The sequence below is a fragment of the Achroia grisella genome, unplaced genomic scaffold (assembly GCF_030625045.1).
Source record: "Achroia grisella isolate CSIRO2021 unplaced genomic scaffold, CSIRO_AGI_Agris_v1 utg6026, whole genome shotgun sequence".
Classification (NCBI taxonomy): Eukaryota; Metazoa; Arthropoda; class Insecta; order Lepidoptera; family Pyralidae; genus Achroia; species Achroia grisella.
This window is the reverse complement of record NW_026712960.1, coordinates 411,545-431,621: the sequence shown is the minus strand read 5'-3', so window position 1 is coordinate 431,621 and position 20,077 is coordinate 411,545. Positions and strand designations below refer to the sequence as shown.

The following is a 20,077-nucleotide window of genomic DNA, read 5'->3' as shown; positions in this document are numbered from 1 at the left end:
AAAAAATATTATATGTCATAACATGGCTAATAAAATAGAGAAAAAAGGTGAATGTAACATATAGAGCATTATAACAAATAGGATTTCTAATGGCGCATCTCTAAAGATGCCTTTTTTTTTACTAAATATAATTTTCTTCGAGTAACAATAAATCACCTCGTCAAAATGTCCAAATTCATTTATACGATACATGAAATTGTTGATAAATGTAATTTTGTTTGTATAACATTATTGTTATAACAATATTTCTATATTTATATCTATTTTTAGATCTTGTATTATTAACATACTCAATATTCTGAATTAATTCGTAGAATGACAATGTGCCAAATATAATTGATAGATTTTCTAAATACGATTCAGAATTTAAAAAAATGCATATTGTTTATTAGTTTTCTACTACTTAATGGATTTATATTATTTGGAAAGTCATACTAGGCTTCCAAACTATGATGCCTTGTTCAGTAGCGAAACTATCGCAATATGGGTAGACTCAATAATTTTTTCACCATTAGAGAATGAAGGAATTTGATCACCATTAGAGAAGGTCGTAACGGTAGTCAAGTTTCGCACTGAATATTTGTGATCTTGCACCAGCTAATTGTAGCGGAATTAAATAAAATAATATAAATCTATTAAGTAGTGAAATTATAAAATAATTCGATAAAATATAATTGCTTTTTTATTTATTGCTTACAATGATTCCAATTTTTTACGCTTTAATAAAAAGGGTAGTTTATTTTTATACTTATGATTTTTCTTGTTTGTACTTTGATGTATTTTTGTGTTGTGCGTTTTTAAAGAGACAAATTTTCGATAAATTTATAATGTGAGTTGTATTTGTCTCATGACAAACAGAACAGAAAATATTTGACTCTCTTGTAAAAAGAGTTTTTTTTGTTACTTCTTTTTATTTGTCTTTCGCGTAATGCGAGTTTTTTCTATTACTTCTTTTCGCAATATCTGCTTTAATAGCAGGTTAAAATTAAACTGACAAAATATAAAAATGCTATTTTAATAAGTTAAAACATTGTTTGTTGGGTGTTCGAGTAATGAAATGTGATTTTTACTCAAATAAAATCTAAATTTTCAGCTGAGAATATTTGAAACTTTAGAAAATTATTAATTACCTATGTTTTTGATTTAAAATAAAATCAACAGACCAATATTACTTTTCTTATGTGAATGAGTACTTACGTCCTTGCTAAGAATTGCAATGTCGTGATCTCTTGTCATTTCTGGTATGTCAAAGTCACTAAATCATTTATTCACTTGGGCCTACCTTTATCACTAACCCTACAGCATCTTCATACATGTATATATTTTTATATTATAATGATGGTAAACAAGCATACGGTCTTATGAACGGTTACCGTAGCCTATGAACGACATAACCAGGGCTGTCCCAAACGCATTGCAAACACCAACATATTACAAAATTAGTTTTTTAAAATCTAGTCAACAGATATGATTTGACGTGTTCATTATTTTTACGTATAATTAGTAAATCATGGAATCTCACCACGTTTTACTCATGATCATGGCAGTGGAAACACTCCAAATATCGGGAACTCAATAAAAATAAAATGTGTAAGATCTAGTGATTTACTCATTATACGTATAACAGATATGATGTTGTGATTGAAATTAAAATTGCGGTAATGTTTTATTATTCTTAGTAAAGGCGGCATACGATGGATAATTACAGTAAGAATAATTTGTAAGCATAAGCTTGAATTATTCTTACTATAATTCTATAGAATTTCATGACGTTTTTAATTCTCTTCAAACCGACTTTAAAAATGTACTTTGACCATAATCGTTGTGTGTGTATATAAAGCGATAACTTCGCAAATTGTTAACCAATTATTATGATTCTTTATAAACGGAATGGTTTCTTGTTTCTCACAAAACTTTTTATATGAAATATTTTGTTTATTTTTATAATTTTATTATTATTGATATACAGATGGAATTGATTATATTTTCTATTTAATAGATGAACGACAGCATTCGAAGGTTTTATGTTCCTAGTTAGTTGCCGTTTTTTTAATGTTATGCGGGATTGTTAATAGATCGAAAATGTTATTATAGTTGAATTCTTAATACAAAATTAATTCTAAAGCAATTTGAAATTACATGGTCAACCATTTTCGCACGACAACCTAATATAATATAAGAAATTAGTGGATAGTTTTATATTTTTTTTTTTATTTTTGAGCTGTATATAAACTTGATATATTCACTTTGACACTATATTACGGAAGTTAAAAAATGCTGTATATCTTTGACATTTTTTATTTCTGTCTCAGTAATAATACTATTATTTTTTTAATTTTGAGCAGACAATTAAAAAATGCTGTATATCTTTGACATTTTTTTATTTTCAGCTTAGTAAATAAATACCTAATTTTCAATAACATATTGATCTATTCCCAGTCCGGCAGGCGTGATCGTCTTTTGTACGTTCGTGTAGGTACAACGTGATACCACGTCTTGTTATATAAATATATATATTTTTTATAGGGGCCTTTTATTTGTAACTAACATAAGATGCTGTTGTAGATATGTTATTAAAGATTTTGTTTTTATAATTATGACGTTTTATTTAGCTTTTTTCATTAAAAATAGGTGATGATATTTAGGTTAATGATACGGCGGAGTACATGGCAAGATGAGATTAAATTTTGATCATCTGGAACCCAATCCAAATTCTTCAGGAATTAACCATAGTTGTTTTAATAATAGCCCGCGTAGAACTGCCAGAAATAAAATAATAATGAAGGCAGGAAAGATTGATAAGTAAATAATAATCAATAATGAAGGCAGGAAAGATTGATAAGTAAATAATAATCATCCAATAAATAAGTAGGAGAAGAATAATTAATGTTCATAAAGGAATACAAAATATAGAATATTCTTCATGTAGGTAGGCAACGGATCCCACTTACCACCAGGTGATTTTTGGATAATGGAATGGTTCATCCGACTCCTCTAACGGTTTGTACTGACAGGATACCAGCGGAGGATGATCACCTAACCATGAAGTCTGTTCAGTTAGCCCATCTAGGCAAACAGCAACTTTCCATGATGGTTCCAGCCAGGACCCGGTGAACCGCGTGGAGGTCAACCTAAAATGGTACATTGCTAACAATATAGTTATTAATCCATATTACTAAGAATCCCCTTTCTTCGACACGTTATAGTTATATAAAATTATGATGCATTCTCAACATCAAGAAATTTAATAGAATGGTATCGTATATCAAATTATATTACACGTGATTAAATATCGAGGTAGACTACAGTAAGCTGGTATTGGATTAAATACATTAGTTGTACATCATAAACAAGTACATAGCTACGTACTATAATAAGGGGTGTTGTGTCCATAGCCCCACTAATACCCCACTTGTAGGTCTTCCATTAGTCATATTGACATAGTTTAGTGGAAAAATTGCGACACACTTGACACATGTGTCGCTAGACCCATAACTTAGAATTAAAAAGATATAAGATTAAAAATAAAAAAAAAATCCAACCATAAATATATTTTTTTTAATGCTACTTATTGTGTTATAAAAATTAACGGAAATTAATGAGAAACAGTCTACGTCGATTCAAATTGTTTTTAAACAAATCAGTGAAAATGTTTAATCTATATCAACACATGAAAGCAAATAATGAGGGTAAAGAACAAAAGGAACCGGAGACGACAGGTCACGACAGGTTTTATCAGGAGCGTCCGAGGACCAGCTACAGGAAGAAGAAGAGACGCGGTGCCTGCAGGAGGGCTCAATCGGCTGCTGAACTGAACCCTGATTCTATTGCAGCAGCGAACAGAAGGAACGCTTTCAGAATACGCTCTGTTTCCACAGACAGGGATGAAAGTGAAGGTGCTTATGCGCTTTAATTATTTAAAAAAAATGTCTATGAGTTTTCCTCATGATTATTTTATAAATGTTATTCATAGAGTGTCCACAGCATTATTATAAGTTCAAATTAGTTTACAATTAATTAAATTAAAATTCTATTCATTACAAATACGCGCAATGTAACTTGAGCAGAAAAAAATAGATTAAAGGTATTTCCAAACCTATCGGTTCGATATGAAACCTGCAAAAAAGGAGTTTATTCCTTTTTAAAAGGTCGGCAACACAATTGCAATTCCCTTGGTGTTGCGGGTACTAATGGGCGGCGGTAATCACTTACCATCAGGTGAGCCGCAAGCTCGTTTGTCCCCTAAGCTATAAAAAGTTATATTCGTTGCAAAATTCCTTCTTTTTATTACTGCTGCTTTTTTCTATGCTTTCTTCTTTCCGTATATACCTTTCTTTCTTGTTTTGTTTCTTTGTAGTAATATCAGCGTACGATGGTCTTTACCTCATTGTGGGCTTTAAATTACGTTATCTGCTAATACGTTAATTTTGTTTTGTTGCTAACGGAAGACGCTGCGAAACAGGATGATGCTGAAGGATCATCGTGCGCTTGTAGTTCAAGTACCTACTTTCTATATATATTTCTGTCAATTATTTGTTTTATTTCGTACTTACATATGTATGTATTATACTAGGTAACCCAGCAAACGTTATTTAATTAATATTTCTAATAAAAATAGGGATTGATGGAAGAATGCTGAAAACTTAGGGTTATATACTTACGTATTTTGTATTGCTTTATATTAATCAATTAAAAAAAAATCTTACACGTCACCTACGTAGACTTTGATTTTACCAAGAAAATAAAGTATAGGTATGTAATAAATATAAAATTAAGTTTATAGGATTTTTTTCTACGACTGACAAAACGTTTTACTTTTATTTTTACACGTACAAAAATCTGTTATTTCCTATTACATTAGTACAGGTAACTATAATTTATGTTCATTTATATTTTAGAAGAGAATTCCGAACGTACTCCTCTAGTGGCGCAGAAAATAGACTCATTAGCGAAATTACTGTTCAACAAGTCGCTGATAGGCACCGCGTCTGGTAAATCTTCACCTTCTGAACCACAAGCATCGCCCAGGTGACGGATTTTTTTTACCTTTTTACATTAATATTATGCTTGTGCTTCAGATTTGGAAATCTACAACTACCTACTCCAATTGTATTTTTTATGTACCTAAATGATATATCATGTAATAGAAAAATAACAACCAGCTGGGTTGCTACCATTGGATTGTTATTTTTACACAAGCTACCAAATGGATCTATGCAGGTTGTAGAACCTGACAATAGCCCAAAACCCTCGATAAATAAATAAAAAAATATATAGTCAGTATATTAAATACTGGAACAGTATATAAATCGCTGGAAGGCATTGGATGCGAGTAGCGCAGGACCGATCGTCGTGAAGATCTTTGGTGGAGGCCTATGTCCAGCAGTGGACGTCTTCCGGGCTGCGATGATGATGATGATGATTATATACAGAACCAACTTGTTAAACTTGGTATTTACATGCTTAAATCAATTATAAAAACTGTTATTTTTAACAGAGTCGGTGATCGTTCCATGGAAAGCTCCGCTGCTCTAGCAATCTGCACTGAATATTTGTCACAGACGTCCAGGCAAGTGCAATATTATATTATTATATAATACGTAACTAATCATATATGCAACATATTTTCATAATAAGTATTGTGTTTAATTCCACTACGATTAGCATGTCTGAGATCACAAATATCCAGTGCGGAAACCTGACCACTATTACTGGAAGGTCCTACCTTTTAGGTACTACCTTCTCTATAGGTGAACAAATTCCGACCGTTATTGGATCTACACCCATATTTCGACACGTGTCTCGTCTCTGAACGACACGTCATCAACCATTGAATAGAGCTCGGATAGGTGAAGCCTAGTGCTGACTGTTCGGCGACCAAAGTGCGACTAAACGATCAACACTGCATAAAATAGGTTTTTTTCAGACTACTCTAATGCTGTTGGCCGCAGCTGGTCTTTACAGCTTCACCGGACGATAGGGGCGAGTGCAGATGGCACTCCAAACCGGAAGAAGGGTTTATGGATTGGCCGAAGCCCAATTCTCGCCTGACGGATATGACTTTAGTCTGAGAGCACCGCTAGGGGTTCGAATCTCGACTCAGGCCGTCGTAATTTCGATCCCCGTTTAAATTGGACGAAGGATCGATCGGAGGGGCAACCGGAGACGCCAGTGTGGAACGCCCGGGCGCTCACAGGCGCCGGGTTGATTGCGCGTATGGTGTGGTTGAGGTCGCAGTCTTCGCCAGCAAGAAAGGACGGAACGGGTGGACCCATAGGGCATTAACTATCGTCATGGGGTCAATAAGAACGTGCATTGGGCGACGTTGTCGCGTATATCAGATATGGCATAAAATAGGTTTTTTTTGTATTATAATGGAATGATGCACCCGCCTACGCTAACGGTTTACGCTGGCGGGGCACCAGTGGAGGATGACAAGATGAGCATGAGGTCAGGTCAGTTAGCCCATCGTGACAAATTCACCAGTAATTTATCACGATGGTTTCAGGCGTGGATGTCAACCTGACAAGGTACATTGCTGGCAATGTAGAGCTATTAGTTCATATTACTAACAATCCCCTTTCCCCCCAGCATAAAATAGGTTTCACTGTATTTTTTTATACTTTCCAGATATGACTTGCTCTCACAATTGAGCGCTATCGGTTCCCGGGCAAACAAGCATTGGTTTGCAATACACGACAATTCCATCAAAACTGATAGACTTCTCACGTTGGTAAGGAATGAAGGAAGGCATATTTTAATGTTTGATATTTCTTTCACTCGAGAGTTAAACAGAAATATAATATTATTATTGTTTTATATCGCCCAGATTACAATTGACTATCTCTTAGATGTGATTCAGGGTAGTTAATTAATGACTTAATACTATAGTAGGGCATAACGGATTTTTTTTCGTTGTAGACATAAGTCATGCTTCCATTATGTATAATTATGTTATCTGTGCTTTTGCCTAGCGTTGCTCTCTAAACTAGGTATGTTATGTATATTAGGTTTGCTTTCAGATGCCTCTAACAAACAAGTGCCCCATCGAACCGAACGAGAGGTCCAGAGGTCTCATTATGGAGTTATTTCGGGCTCTGCACCATCCATATATCTGTCCAGTACTTGATTTGGAACTGTGTAATGGTCACGCTCTCGCAGTCTTGCCTTTCAATGCTCGTGGCAGTTTGAGAGATCTAATTTACAAGGTGCGTGCTTTACCGCCATTTTGTAATAATCAACAGTGCAAAATGGCGGATATCTGAATACAGAGCAAAGACATAATTATTGTGTTATTATTTAATTCATTAGTGCTGTTTGGGAGTCTATATTCACATAGTTAATTTTTTTTTTATTTTTTATACTATAATTTAAAATTATTTTAATTTAAAAATATAAAGTTCGTTCATTTTTTAATGAGAGCTTTCTGAATGAGCAATAGACTACAAAAAATAAGTATGACTATTGAAAGTACTTAAATTTAAGTTTATATTACTGTATTTATAATATCAGTATAATTGACGACTGTTAAATTTGTAGAATGACGGCCTCGGTGGTCTAGGTGTAAACAGCTAGACCACGCCGCCTTACTTCCCTTAGTCGCGGGTTCGATTCCTCGCACGACACATTTGCATTTGTGAGTATAATTGTTTATATCGTTTTGGATGTTTTCTATACATATTCTGTATATATTTACAAAAAATCTTTATATTTGTATCAGTTGTCAAGTACCCATAACACAAGCTCTTAGCTTGGGACTAGATGGCGTTAAATTGTCCTGAAATATTATTATTAATTTGCCATCGACAGAGTACCTGGAATGAGGAATATTCCCGTAAATACAGCTCAACGGGCACCGGTCTACCAGCGTGGCAAGTGGCCAGGTTCGGCCGACAGATGCTCGAGGGTCTGATGTTTCTTAAGGAGAAGGGGTTCCCGCCATTCCGCCACTTGCATTCTGGCAATGTGGTCGTACAGAACGGGGTGGCAAGGTTAGTTGCATGTTTTCTATTCTGCACTTAACTCGGCAGATGTATTGTTGATATGTAGGTAGGTATGTTGTATTTCTTTACTTAATATATTTATATTATTTATATATTTAGACCACAAATATTCAGTGCGAAAAACTGACCACCACTGCTGGAAGCATTACAACCTACTCTATTGCTGATCAAATTCCGTTCGTTATTGAGTCTTCACTCTTCACCCATGTTGCGACACGTGTTTCACCTAGGACTTAGCATTATGGGGCATTGAATAGAGTAGAGGCACAAGTCCCGGGAACTGCTCGGAGTTTTCCTCTCTGCTACACGATGGATCCGGCATCCGCATGGTTATTCCATGGAATGCTAAGTTTGTCTCATCACTATTAAGCGATAATTGAGGTTAACACTTTACAATCGCATCTTTGAGATATTTTCGTGATCAAATGAAATGGTGCATCCGCCTGCAATAACAATCCAGGCAGGCACGACGTTAGTGGAGGATGATAGGATGAATATGAAAATAGATTAAATATCCCAAAGTGACAAATTCACCTCGATAGATTCTGATTCAAGATATCTTTATTCATATAGGTCTGTTACAGACTCTTATGATATGTCAAATATACCGTCAGTTCGAAAAGATTTCGAGATGAGAAGACCTGACAAAATATAACAAACAAATCTATTTTTTATATAAATGTTTAGAATAACATTTGTCTTCAGGATATGTGGTTTGGAGAACACTCTGATTGGAGCACTCCCTCGATGTCCGTTGGCACTGGCCGCTCCGCTCGAGCACGTGGAAACTCTGTCACTCGGTCACGTGCTGTTCGAAATGTGCGCAGGCGCAGAATTAGACATCTCATTACTACCGGACCTGTTACCAAGTTATCCACATGTAAGTATATGTATGTCGTTATATTGGTTACTAATATTATTAACGCGGAAGTTTTTGAATGTGGGTGGATGTTTGTTACTCTTTCACGCAAAAATTACGGAATGGATTTTGATGAAACTTTACAATAATATAGCTTATACATCAGAATAACACGCCGGTGATACCTCTGGCACAGCTATACTTGTTATCATAATAATATCTCAGAACAATTCATACAGCACAGGCTAATCAAAGCTTGTGATATAGATACTAGACAACTGATATAAATACATAAATACGTTTTATTATAAATACGCACATAATTTATAGAAAACACGCAAATCAATGCAAACAATCATATTCATGAATACAAATGGTTGTACCTTGCGAGAAATCGAACCCGCGACCATCGGAAGTTAAGCGCTGTGCTAAAGCTAGACCACCGAGACTTAATGTAATTTGAATATTATTTTATTAACTTCTATAAATGTGATGATATTATTTTGATTATACTTTTGCTTGCTAATAAATAATGTTGGATCCTAAATACAAAAAGTTATTGTTTTTTAATGTTTTGTTCGTCCAGGTTGTGGAGATAATAGAGCTGATATTTGGTGTCCGTACTCCGAGTCTGCACGAGTTGGTGTTGTGTGAACTGTTCAGAAAGATAGACTTGCGTGAGATGAAAGGTCCCTGTCTACCGGTTAGTTTATTCCATATTTATTTCTAGTATCTTTATGACTTATATAATATATAAGTTTATTCTTTATTTATTTATTTCAACTTTATGGCTATATAATACATATATGCCTTGCAGACTAGCATACATATTACCTTTACATGGAATTGAAGCAAATTTTGTGCACATTGGTTAAAAACAAATCTACTTTGATTCTTTAAAGTTAGATTTAAAATTTTATGTCAAGAAATTAGCCGCAAATTCCGCAGTTTTGTTTTTCATTTGTGTAAGGAGTATCGACGGGCTGGGACAGAGTAATCAACCAAAAGACCAGTATAGAAGTAGTAGTATATTTTATTCACAAGTGGATAGGCAAAGGTACAATACTATACAGTCATCTTTAGATCCAAAAGAGCAGTTTGGTATCATTTTTTTAACATTTGCTTTTTATATACATAGGAATTGTATCAAGCAGCCAAATAGCTATTGTTTTGATAGAATTTCAGTCAACGCCTCTCACAATCGTGCCTATCATTGCTGGGCGAGGTGGCTCGGCGGCAGCCTGGCTCGCCCAGGACTCGAACCCCGCCACGACGTACCGGCCCCGCCTCTCCAGGTACTCCAACAGCACGGAGGTAAGTTCTCATAAAATATTTGTAACAACCACATTATAAGATGTAGTTTCAAGTTGAAATACAAAAATCATTTATTCATGTAGGACATTTTAGCCGCTTATAAACGTCAAGTTTTTTACATTATAATTTTAATTTTAGTTACATTATGTCGACTGTTGCTGCAATAAATGAAAAATAATTTCTATTTTCATGTAATGTATGTATACATTGAAGTAGTAATCACTGCGCTTTAAAATAGCAAACGAAAAAATTAGTTTGTATAATATAATAATTATTATACAGAGATTTCTTTAAATACAATTTTTGAGCTGTATATTTATATTTGGTATTCGTAATCTTAAGATAATTATTTTCTGTGAATGATTAAAACCTATTATAGATATTTATTAATTAACAGGAGACATTTCCCGATGGAACAGGACTACACCGAGGAGTGGCAGTGGTGATATCAAATTATGATCCACAATTAATTAAATTGGTGATGAAATTAAATAAATTGACAATTAACAAAAATATGTACCCGAGTTTCATTTTTTGCATAACATATATATATATTTATTAAAACGTGACTTCTTGACCGATTACTACTAATCCCTTCCTCGTATGAAAAATGGTTATCGTCAATGATATTCAAGAAAACGAGTTTTGTAGAGTATAGACTCTTTCCTGTACTCTTGTAAATAAATAAATAATCATGTAAAAAAAATGTAGTACAATATAATAGAGTAACGATTTACTACAGATACTGCGAAACTTTGCCGCCAAATTGTTACAAAATGGCGTAATCGTAATGACCGCGATACTGTTTATCTATATAGAAACATACATAAACAGACGGTAGCCTATATGGGCTACTGTTACGATTTTAAGCTGGGTCGGTCACCTATATTTTTCTTATTGCAATATATAAATGTCATTACAGATAATAAAAAATAAATTCCGCCAAAATAATAATATAAACATTTAAAGTTAAAATAAAACTTGTTATAGGCAAAATGAATTTTTTAATACCCTTTATAAATTATTAAATTTGTTGTATGTATTGGAATGTTTATAATATTATTACTATGTAATAAAAAACTTATTTAAGTGTTTCTATTTATTTATGATTTAAATCGTTATTCTAACACACAGCCCAAGTAACTTAAGAATAAATTTTTATTTCGAAACCATTAATGTAAGTGTTGCTATAAAAAATGAAGGTCATAACATTAGTGTTGCCATTATACACATGATCAGTAGAGTCGGTTAGTAGCAATTGATCAATATTCATATTAAGCTGATCGATCAACTTGCTTATTGTGGTTGTTTATTTAGTGGGACAAATATACCTATTTAACGATCCTGTGCAAATAGGAATAGTAATATTATAGTTGTAATTTTGGTAATCAACAGAACAATTTTAGTTTTAAATTACGTAAACAATAGTTACAGATGCAATTTGTTGAACAACACTAAAATTACAATTATAATTTTGGCGATTAACAGTACAATTATAATAGTAAGATAAGCAACAGTTACACTTGTGTTTTGGAAATTTTAATTTTGGTGGTCAACAGATACAATTTAGAGAATAACGCTAAAATTACAGTTGTAATTTTGGTATAATTACAGATTCGGAGAATAACTGTGAAATTACAATATTAATTTCATGCCGTTGCAAAACAACGCATCGATAATAAAGCAATATTTCAATCTTCGGTTAAAACTTTTTCATTGAATACAAAACATATAAGTCATATGTTATCATATTGTTAAGTGTTTATTTGAGACTTCAGACTTTTATATGTGTGATTCTATTTCAAATAATTTACGAATGTAATAGTCCTATCCGAAAACTGGAAAATTAAAACTACAAATACTAGAATAATAACAATACATTTCAACAATAATTTGTATATTAAAATTTATAAAACGCTATAGTATACAAGGAAGATTGGATCCATAATTTGACAACAGAGATTTAAGTATGTAATATTATCTGTGCTCTAAGTGAAGTGCCAACGATAAATAACGTCACAAGGATTTCAAGACTACTATCTTGAAATCTCCAAAGACGAGGATCTTCTCGCCTTTGTCACATTTGTAAGACTTCCCCCGACTAGTATGATGTTACAAATTTACAACATTAATTATAAAAAAAAAACAGAAAAGCAGTACCATAATTAGTTTTACTTCAAATTAAAATATGTTTTAATAAAATTTAGAATTCACATCACTAAATTTATGACTCCACTCTTTGTCCTATATGTCACACTTTATCGAGCTCCTGTAACCTTAACATGTGACATCATTTATGGCTGACCCCTAATGTATATTAAAATGTATCTACTATTGCTTATAAACATGAAAATGTATTGTATGTATTAAATATTTGTAATATTGAGTCTATTCTAATCCTGCATACTAAAATTTTAAATGGTGTTAATAACTTTATTATTATATTATAATAATAAATATGGTAACATCCTATTAAAATGTCCCATAGACAAATATTTTCATACTTTTTAACTATTCTAATGCTGTTGGCTGGCCTTTACAGCTTCACAGGACGAAAATGTGGGCTAGTGCAGAGAGCCCTCCAGATCAGTAGATGGAGCAGCTGCAGATCAACTCCTGCTTCTACTTCTTCCATCATATTTCGCTTAACGACGTCACTAATCGAAAAACCAATCGACTTAAACTAAATAAAATAACAAATTAATTAACTTGTAACTCAGCTTAACATGTGACATGGTGTGTAAACAGCACACCGGTTATAAACCTAGTGTATGTAATTTTTTTATTGACTGTTTGCAGTCATTGCGACGCTACACTAAGACGATAGTGAAAATGTATGGAATGCATTGCATAAGTACCTTGCACTTAAACATTTATATAAAACATAAAATATAGGTACATCAATAATGTACATAAATATTGGCCGAATTATCAAAATTGTGTATGCTGCTCTAAATATATTGTATTGTACAGTTTTTTCAGTCATTAAAAGTCATATGGAATAGTGTCTATTGATAACATATTAATGTAGATGTCCAGTACAGTCCAGTACAGACCGCAATATTCTGTAAAATTCTTAGAATTGTCGATAATTTACAATTCCAAACATTTTACAGAGTACTGTTACAATAATTATACTAGTGTTTACATTTTATTGCATTCGAATGTACAAGTACATCACAGCACATAAATAGGTCACAAAATTACTGTCTATCACGCAGATTTCATTATGTTTATTAAAACAATTTGCTTTGTAATACGTTGACAAATAGCTCTAACGATTTATTGATAAACTATTGTCACAAATCAATAAGGCTCAAAAATGTTTATAAATCTATGTTTATCCTATACAGATAGGATTAATAGGTCACATATGAAAATTATACATTTATGCATTTGCCTTATTTAATAAAAAAAAACGATATATTTTCACTATGGAAGGAATTTCATAGGTACTTACTCGTAGATATATGTATATAATTAAGCACTAAATAAGTAACTTAAATTTGAATAAGCCAAACTTCTAACAGTATGCTTTTAATATTAAAAAATTCATAGAGTAACTAATACCAAGATCAAGTATATATACCTGACCTGATATTGAGCAAATAATCACTACATTTTAATCAAGAATGTTCTCTATAAAACACTTTATATATTTTTTCCATATTATAAACGTGAATCTGTCTGCGATTCTGAACGACATATAGTAATTTTCACAATTTAAATTTCTTGTCGACACACTGTAAAGATATATTTTATACATTGTATGATAATAAAATTGTATACATAGTATATGGTTTGGTATCCATTTTAGTTTTTCCGTCAAAAAAACTCGATATTACCCATATGCGACTTCTTCCACGATGGTTTCCCAAGAGTCGGTGGACTCAGTTTCCCAGGAACCCTCGTCATCCTCCGGCTCTTCATCATCGTCGTAATACGCGAGCTAGAGACATTGAAAACATTAAATGTAATATTATTTTATTTTTTATATTGTTATGTTACAACAGTCGTCCATTTTGTCCATAGATTTACAAGTGATATGTTTTTCTTTTTTTAATATGTTAGTCTACATCGCTAATGTCATGGGTTTTAAAATAATTTCCGAAAACCATAATTAATTTATATAATATTCTTTAATAATATATCGTTTTTGTTGTAAAATTGTTGCACAAAAGCATAATTCATATAGTAATACATACACATCACATATAATAACATTATTCTTTGAAGATTCAAAGCTTTCAATATTATGTTATTTTAGTTTAAATCCAGCAATGTCTATTTCATATATATTCCTATCATCACAACTGTGTTCTTGAAATATTTTTTAAAGGCAACTTTTTTACAAGTGAAACGTCAAAGCTGATGGTAAATGGTAACAACAGGCATTACGATATCATGTGATACCCGTGGTACTCATGCATTATCATTACGAAGGACTAAGATGACATGTCTCCGTGCCCTGAAATTTCACTGCTTTTCCTCACCCTTCAACCAAAACACATCTTACAAAGCAAGCAGCTCGACGGCTGAAACAGGTGGATAACACACGCAGACGATTTTATACAGAGCTTATGTAGGGGCCATCTATAAATTATGTCACACGTTAAGGGAAGGAAGTATCGATAAAGTGTGACATTATGACACAAGTGTCACAAGGTGTGGGTGGGGATCTTAATTTCGTTACACCACATTTTAAATCTGATATAGGTATCTCCTTCTAACATAATATATAAAATTCTCGTGTCACAGTTGTCATAAATTTCCGAAACGTCTTCACCGATTTTTATGAAATTTTATATGTATACTCGGTTGGCACTATTTTTATACCCTTAAGTGATAAGGGTGGCTCACACCAAAATTATTTTTGTATTTTTAGACAATATTTTTATTGTTTTATGATGTGGCATTAAAAATACATAAACTTTTAACCTTCTGCTAGCATCCCCTATTTTTAATTGACAAAACAAAGTTTGCCGGGTCAGTTAGTGTAATTATTAATATACACGGTTTTAATTTAATCATATCTAAGTTTAAAATTCCTAATATGTGATGTCACACTAGGGAAGGGAGGAGTGATACAAACACAGATCAAAAAATGATTAGCTATGACAAGCACGGTAGAGATCAAAATACCATGAAATTCAAGTGACATATTTTTACAGATGGTCCCATAATGGAGACTGTAATAAAATACCTCAGTCTCGTGCAGTCTCTGGACGGTACGCACTTGTATCTGGAACATCCAAGCGCGGCCCAGGATGGCGACGGTACCGCTCAACAACAGCGGCATGCTGAGTCTACACTTCCATGCGAGACCCATGAGGAATATGAACAGGCTCTTGCGATTAGCCGCCATATTCGCATTATACCTTAAAATAATAAATAAACAGCCATTTATTCAACTGCTTTACAACTACCCGAACGAGGTAGAGGACGTCATCCAGCTACCTGGTAGGTCAGCATGAAAAATCTCATCGAAAAGGGATGGATGATTGGCCAACCCAACAACCCAGGACCGCAAAATTAAGAGAACCGACCCCATATAAAGTGGGATAGTGCAATGAAGATTCATTTAACTGTTATAACTCTAACATTTTGTTATTTTGTCTTGAGTGAGGAAGGGGATTGTTAGTATTCAGCTATCAGATCGACTTCGAAGCATGGCCTTGGAAATTACCATGATGAATTTGCAAGGATGGAATATCTATGTTTATTTCATCTTCATCCTCTACTAATTTCTCGCCTACCCATATTGTTAGTGCAGGCAGATGCACCATACTATTTGATCAGGAAAAGGATGGTGACACAAATATCTCAATGATCCGATTGTAATATGTTAAACCGTATTTTTCGCTTACAAAGAAGACGAGCCGAAGAGGAACATCTTAGCATTACGTGGATTCACCGTGCGCCTGTGGCAGAGAGGAAAACTCCTAGCAGTTCCCTGCACGTGAGACCCGTGTGTAGGTTTAATCTCTCTTGATTTCTCCCTGCCTAGCCAAATCTGGTTGCCTGATAACGCAGCTACACGTTTTATCTTTCACGATAATTATATACGTGTTCAGGCCACGAACGGAAAACCGACATCAATCGTATAAAGATTAATTAAAAACTACTAGTCGGATTGTGGCCTTTAGATGGAAAAGTCAGGAATAATTAAAATCGGTTGACGCATAAAAATATTCTGAGTTTACACAGAAAAAAGGAAGAATTAAAAACCTCCTTCTTTTTGGAATTATAGCTAGCAATGTATCCTGCCAGGTTCATATCTATAGGGTCGATAACAATCGCGGTGAATTCCTCCTGAACTATTTGCCTGCAACTTGCTAAGTGATCTGATTTTCCCCGCATCCTTTTCGTTTTTCTTTTGTTTCCTAGTGTGTATCGAAAAATATCCAGTATCAACCACAAGTCAATCATCATCGATCTAAATAAAGAGAATATCAATGAGAATGAATGAGATATCAATGAGCATATTAGGTTTGTGATCGTTTTAAGTGTTTCATATAAAAATCATGCCAAAAATCAACTAATCGTTTTAGGATGATATGGAACAGTTTTCTCTACCAAGAAGCAAAATGGAAATCCGAAAATAAATTGTATATCTTTCTTATATTTTATACTAACTGTCACGTGATCAGTTTAGACCGGGAGCTATTTTTGGTATTCTCTTGCTTCTTGAGAAGAGTTGTCGAATATTATGAATAGTTACTATCACAGGGTTTCGGTTTGTTCTAATGCCTATTACGACTGAGACTGTATATTGGAATATTTATAATTCAGAATTCTTTTAGTGTAGGGTATAGGGTTCATAGTTTGAAATTACGTTACACGATATCTTCTTAATCTCTTGGTAGAAGAATTGTTGAAGATATGGCAAACTTCGGTGCATTTTATTACTACGTACTACGTTAGTACTACGTACGTGGTACTAACGAATGTAATGGTAACCTTGTATACATACAAATGTGAAAGTTTGTCAAGGTAATTGAATATTTATTAGTCATTCAATCAGTCAGTAGATGACAGGCACTTAATTCATTCCAATGACCTTGGTTTTTTCGAGGTACCCCGATCAATTTGGATCAACTACAAAATTAAAGAGTAGGTCAAAGATTCATTAGTAATGGGGACCAGTGACATCAGGTCGACCTCTCCGCAGTCCCTTCTAGACACTGTCGCGGTCAATAACTGCTGAATTTATCCCGATGTAGCCCACTGACATGATGACTGAGATGACTTCATGCTCATCCTATCCTGGTGCCTTGACAGCGTATTCATGCATTAAAAAAAACAAAGAGGGACAAGTTGACACAGATAAGCCATGTTAATGTGTGACTTATGAATGTAACTCATATTAGTGCTAAGTAAGAGGGATTAATCATTGAAAACACAGATTAGTTCAAGCATTTATTAATATGAATTGCATTCATAGATATGTTATGCAGATTATGTGGTACTTAATTAGGATCTACTGTTAATGTTATGAGCGAATCGACTTCCACTAAGACATTTGTAGACAGGATCCTAATTTTATCCCTAAGATACATTGAAACGTTATTGCCATACACGTTTTGTTATTAATTATATGTCACAACTAAATTGTAGAACTCGTATGTAATGTAACTGTAACTCGCAATGTAAATCTAATCTAAAGCTAGTCATAACAAAAACAGAAGCCATTTTATGTTTAAAGTACGATAAACATTAAGTATTTCAATAACTGTCAGTTTTCAAAATCAATTAAATATTGCACTAATTTACAATATTTCTGTAGAGATATTTAAAAAGCACTCAAAGTGTATTCAAATGTTAGACAGAAAAATAACAATATTTTTTGTAAATATTTGATATTTTAGTTTTGTAGAATCCAAGTATAATATTTATCCAAACCAGTAGTGGTAATAAGAAACAATACTACATGACTAACATTACTTTAAGAAGAAAAATGTTGAAAAATTTTAATTACCATATTATACATACAAAGATTGCGCGATTTCAGCATGATAATCTGGAGTCTGTGCTAATTAATTTTTGTTTCATGACAAGTTCCACAATTTGGCTTCGAAAAATAGATGTGAAGTTTAACATATTTATACTCACTAAAAAGGAATGTATCGAGTAATATGCCTATGACATTGTAAATATATAACACTAGAAGATATAATTCTATATAAATATAATATATTAAATTTGGCAATTAACACACTATCAGTAAGAAAGCTACAAATATTTAGAGAGCTAGTACGAGAGTAGGAATCTAAGTTATTCATCATCGAAATAATCAACATGCTCCCCAGGTGTAAATTTGCCTGATTGCAGAACCTTCATACATTTCTTTGCTGTTATTTCAGGTTTTAACAATGTGCCCTGGTTTTTGAAGGTTGTGAATACATCCCTGAGATTATCATTCACAGCTTCCGCCAGCACATAGTCAATCATGGCTGTCTCTACAGGACCTGGTGAATAATTCAGTACACGGACATGCTTTTTTTCCTCAGCGAGCACTCTGAAATACATCTCCCTCGCTGCCTTCCCACTGCAGTAGAACGCCATACCACCCATTGGCTTAATGGCACACAACGAAGTTACATTAACAATTACAATCCTGTCTTCAACCTCTTTGAAGATTTTAAGAAACTGAGTATTCAATGAGATAACTTTAAAAACATTCAGATCATAATACTCCCTCAACTCGTCAACATTCTCCATTCGTGATGTCTCCACAGCTAAATTACCAAGGGAACCGACATTGTGAAAAATAAGATTTAATGCAAAATCTGCTACATTCTTCCCTTCTAAAGACTTTTCTAGGATATCCTTCATTTCCTGGTTAGACGCTTGGGACAAGTCGACCGATTCAAATAGCACTTTAACATTATTAGACTCGCAGAGACTTGCAGTTTTCTCCAATTCTTGTTTATTGCGTGCCAGTAGCAACATCAAAGAGTTGGGGCCGAGGAGTTTGGAGACTTCGACAGCAATCGCTCTGCCAATACCCTGAGAAGCTCCTGTTAACACACAATATGTGGAGGCAGACAAATCAATATTAGTTGAAGAGGCCATAATTACTTACAAAGTATGTTTAAGTTTAATGAGGTTATTCTTGGAGTAGCTTCTCTTCTTCTGTGTCTCCAATGACAGGATCCAAGTCACAGCCTTCTCTCATCAAACGGTCAATGCAGTCAGCTCTGTAAGCTGCAAGATTCTCCACAACCTTATTTTTCTTTTTGATTTGTTTCAATTTTCTTTCTGGAATATGAAAAAAACACAAAGTTTACGATAATACGATTTTACAAGTAAATTTTTAATAGCAGTGAATTGAAGGTAATATGTCTGCAATTAACTCTATTGCACTTTTGCGCAACAAAAAATAATATAATACGCATAGCAATTCAATAATTGATAACTTATTACCCAAAATAGCGAGATATTCAGCAGAATCTGACAGCTTCACTGAGTCTTGAACAGGTTCAAAATTATCCTCAAATTTTGAGATAACTTCAGTTTTCACTTCACCGCCCCAAGGATCCATCAATACCTGTAAAATAACATAGAGAAATCTTAACTAACCGAAATTTACTTCACACAAACATAGGAAATACTATTGGAGCTACATTTGATTAGGTTTACTTAAAATATTTCTATTTTATAGCAGATATTATATAAAATTTTAGATACTAGAAAATACTTTTTTTTTATTTACCTGATGGCGAGGCAATACGCCCGATGTTAATATTCACGTTGACACTTGACAAAATGTTTTTTTTTACAAATAGTAACCATTTAACATTTCTATATAGTTTGTAGAATCGTACAAGTTTATATTAGCAGATTATGAAAAATAATGATATGAAAATGAATCGGAATAATCGAATGAATGAAGTTAAGG

General features: G+C 33.4%; 4 protein-coding genes across 4 annotated transcripts; 1 reads left to right on the top strand and 3 right to left on the bottom strand.

Annotated features, from left to right (window-relative positions):
* Positions 1-3,598: 3,598 nt before the first annotated feature.
* Positions 3,599-10,789, top strand: LOC131848914 (slowpoke-binding protein). Its single transcript, XM_059198873.1, has 11 exons — positions 3,599-3,896; positions 4,449-4,499; positions 4,899-5,028; positions 5,498-5,569; positions 6,631-6,733; positions 7,023-7,208; positions 7,810-7,991; positions 8,709-8,883; positions 9,449-9,565; positions 10,040-10,176; positions 10,574-10,789. Exons 1-11 carry the CDS (start codon positions 3,599-3,601, stop codon positions 10,620-10,622), a joined length of 1,500 nt encoding a protein of 499 aa, XP_059054856.1. The 3' UTR covers positions 10,623-10,789.
* A 2,700-nt stretch (positions 10,790-13,489) lies between these two features.
* LOC131848917 (uncharacterized) lies at positions 13,490-19,345 on the bottom strand. The gene is made up of 3 exons (XM_059198877.1): positions 19,262-19,345; positions 15,380-15,554; positions 13,490-14,125 (listed from the first exon to the last, which is right to left on the bottom strand). The coding sequence occupies exons 2-3, from the start codon at positions 15,539-15,541 to the stop codon at positions 14,018-14,020; spliced, it is 270 nt and encodes an 89-aa protein (XP_059054860.1). The 5' UTR covers positions 15,542-15,554; positions 19,262-19,345; the 3' UTR covers positions 13,490-14,017.
* LOC131848915 (sepiapterin reductase) lies at positions 18,158-19,251 on the bottom strand. The gene has a single exon (XM_059198874.1). The coding sequence runs from the start codon at positions 19,249-19,251 to the stop codon at positions 18,451-18,453; it is 801 nt and encodes a 266-aa protein (XP_059054857.1). The 3' UTR covers positions 18,158-18,450.
* Positions 19,286-20,077, bottom strand: LOC131848916 (uncharacterized). The gene is made up of 3 exons (XM_059198875.1): positions 19,892-20,077; positions 19,603-19,726; positions 19,286-19,437 (listed from the first exon to the last, which is right to left on the bottom strand). Exons 2-3 carry the CDS (start codon positions 19,718-19,720, stop codon positions 19,286-19,288), a joined length of 270 nt encoding a protein of 89 aa, XP_059054858.1. The 5' UTR covers positions 19,721-19,726; positions 19,892-20,077.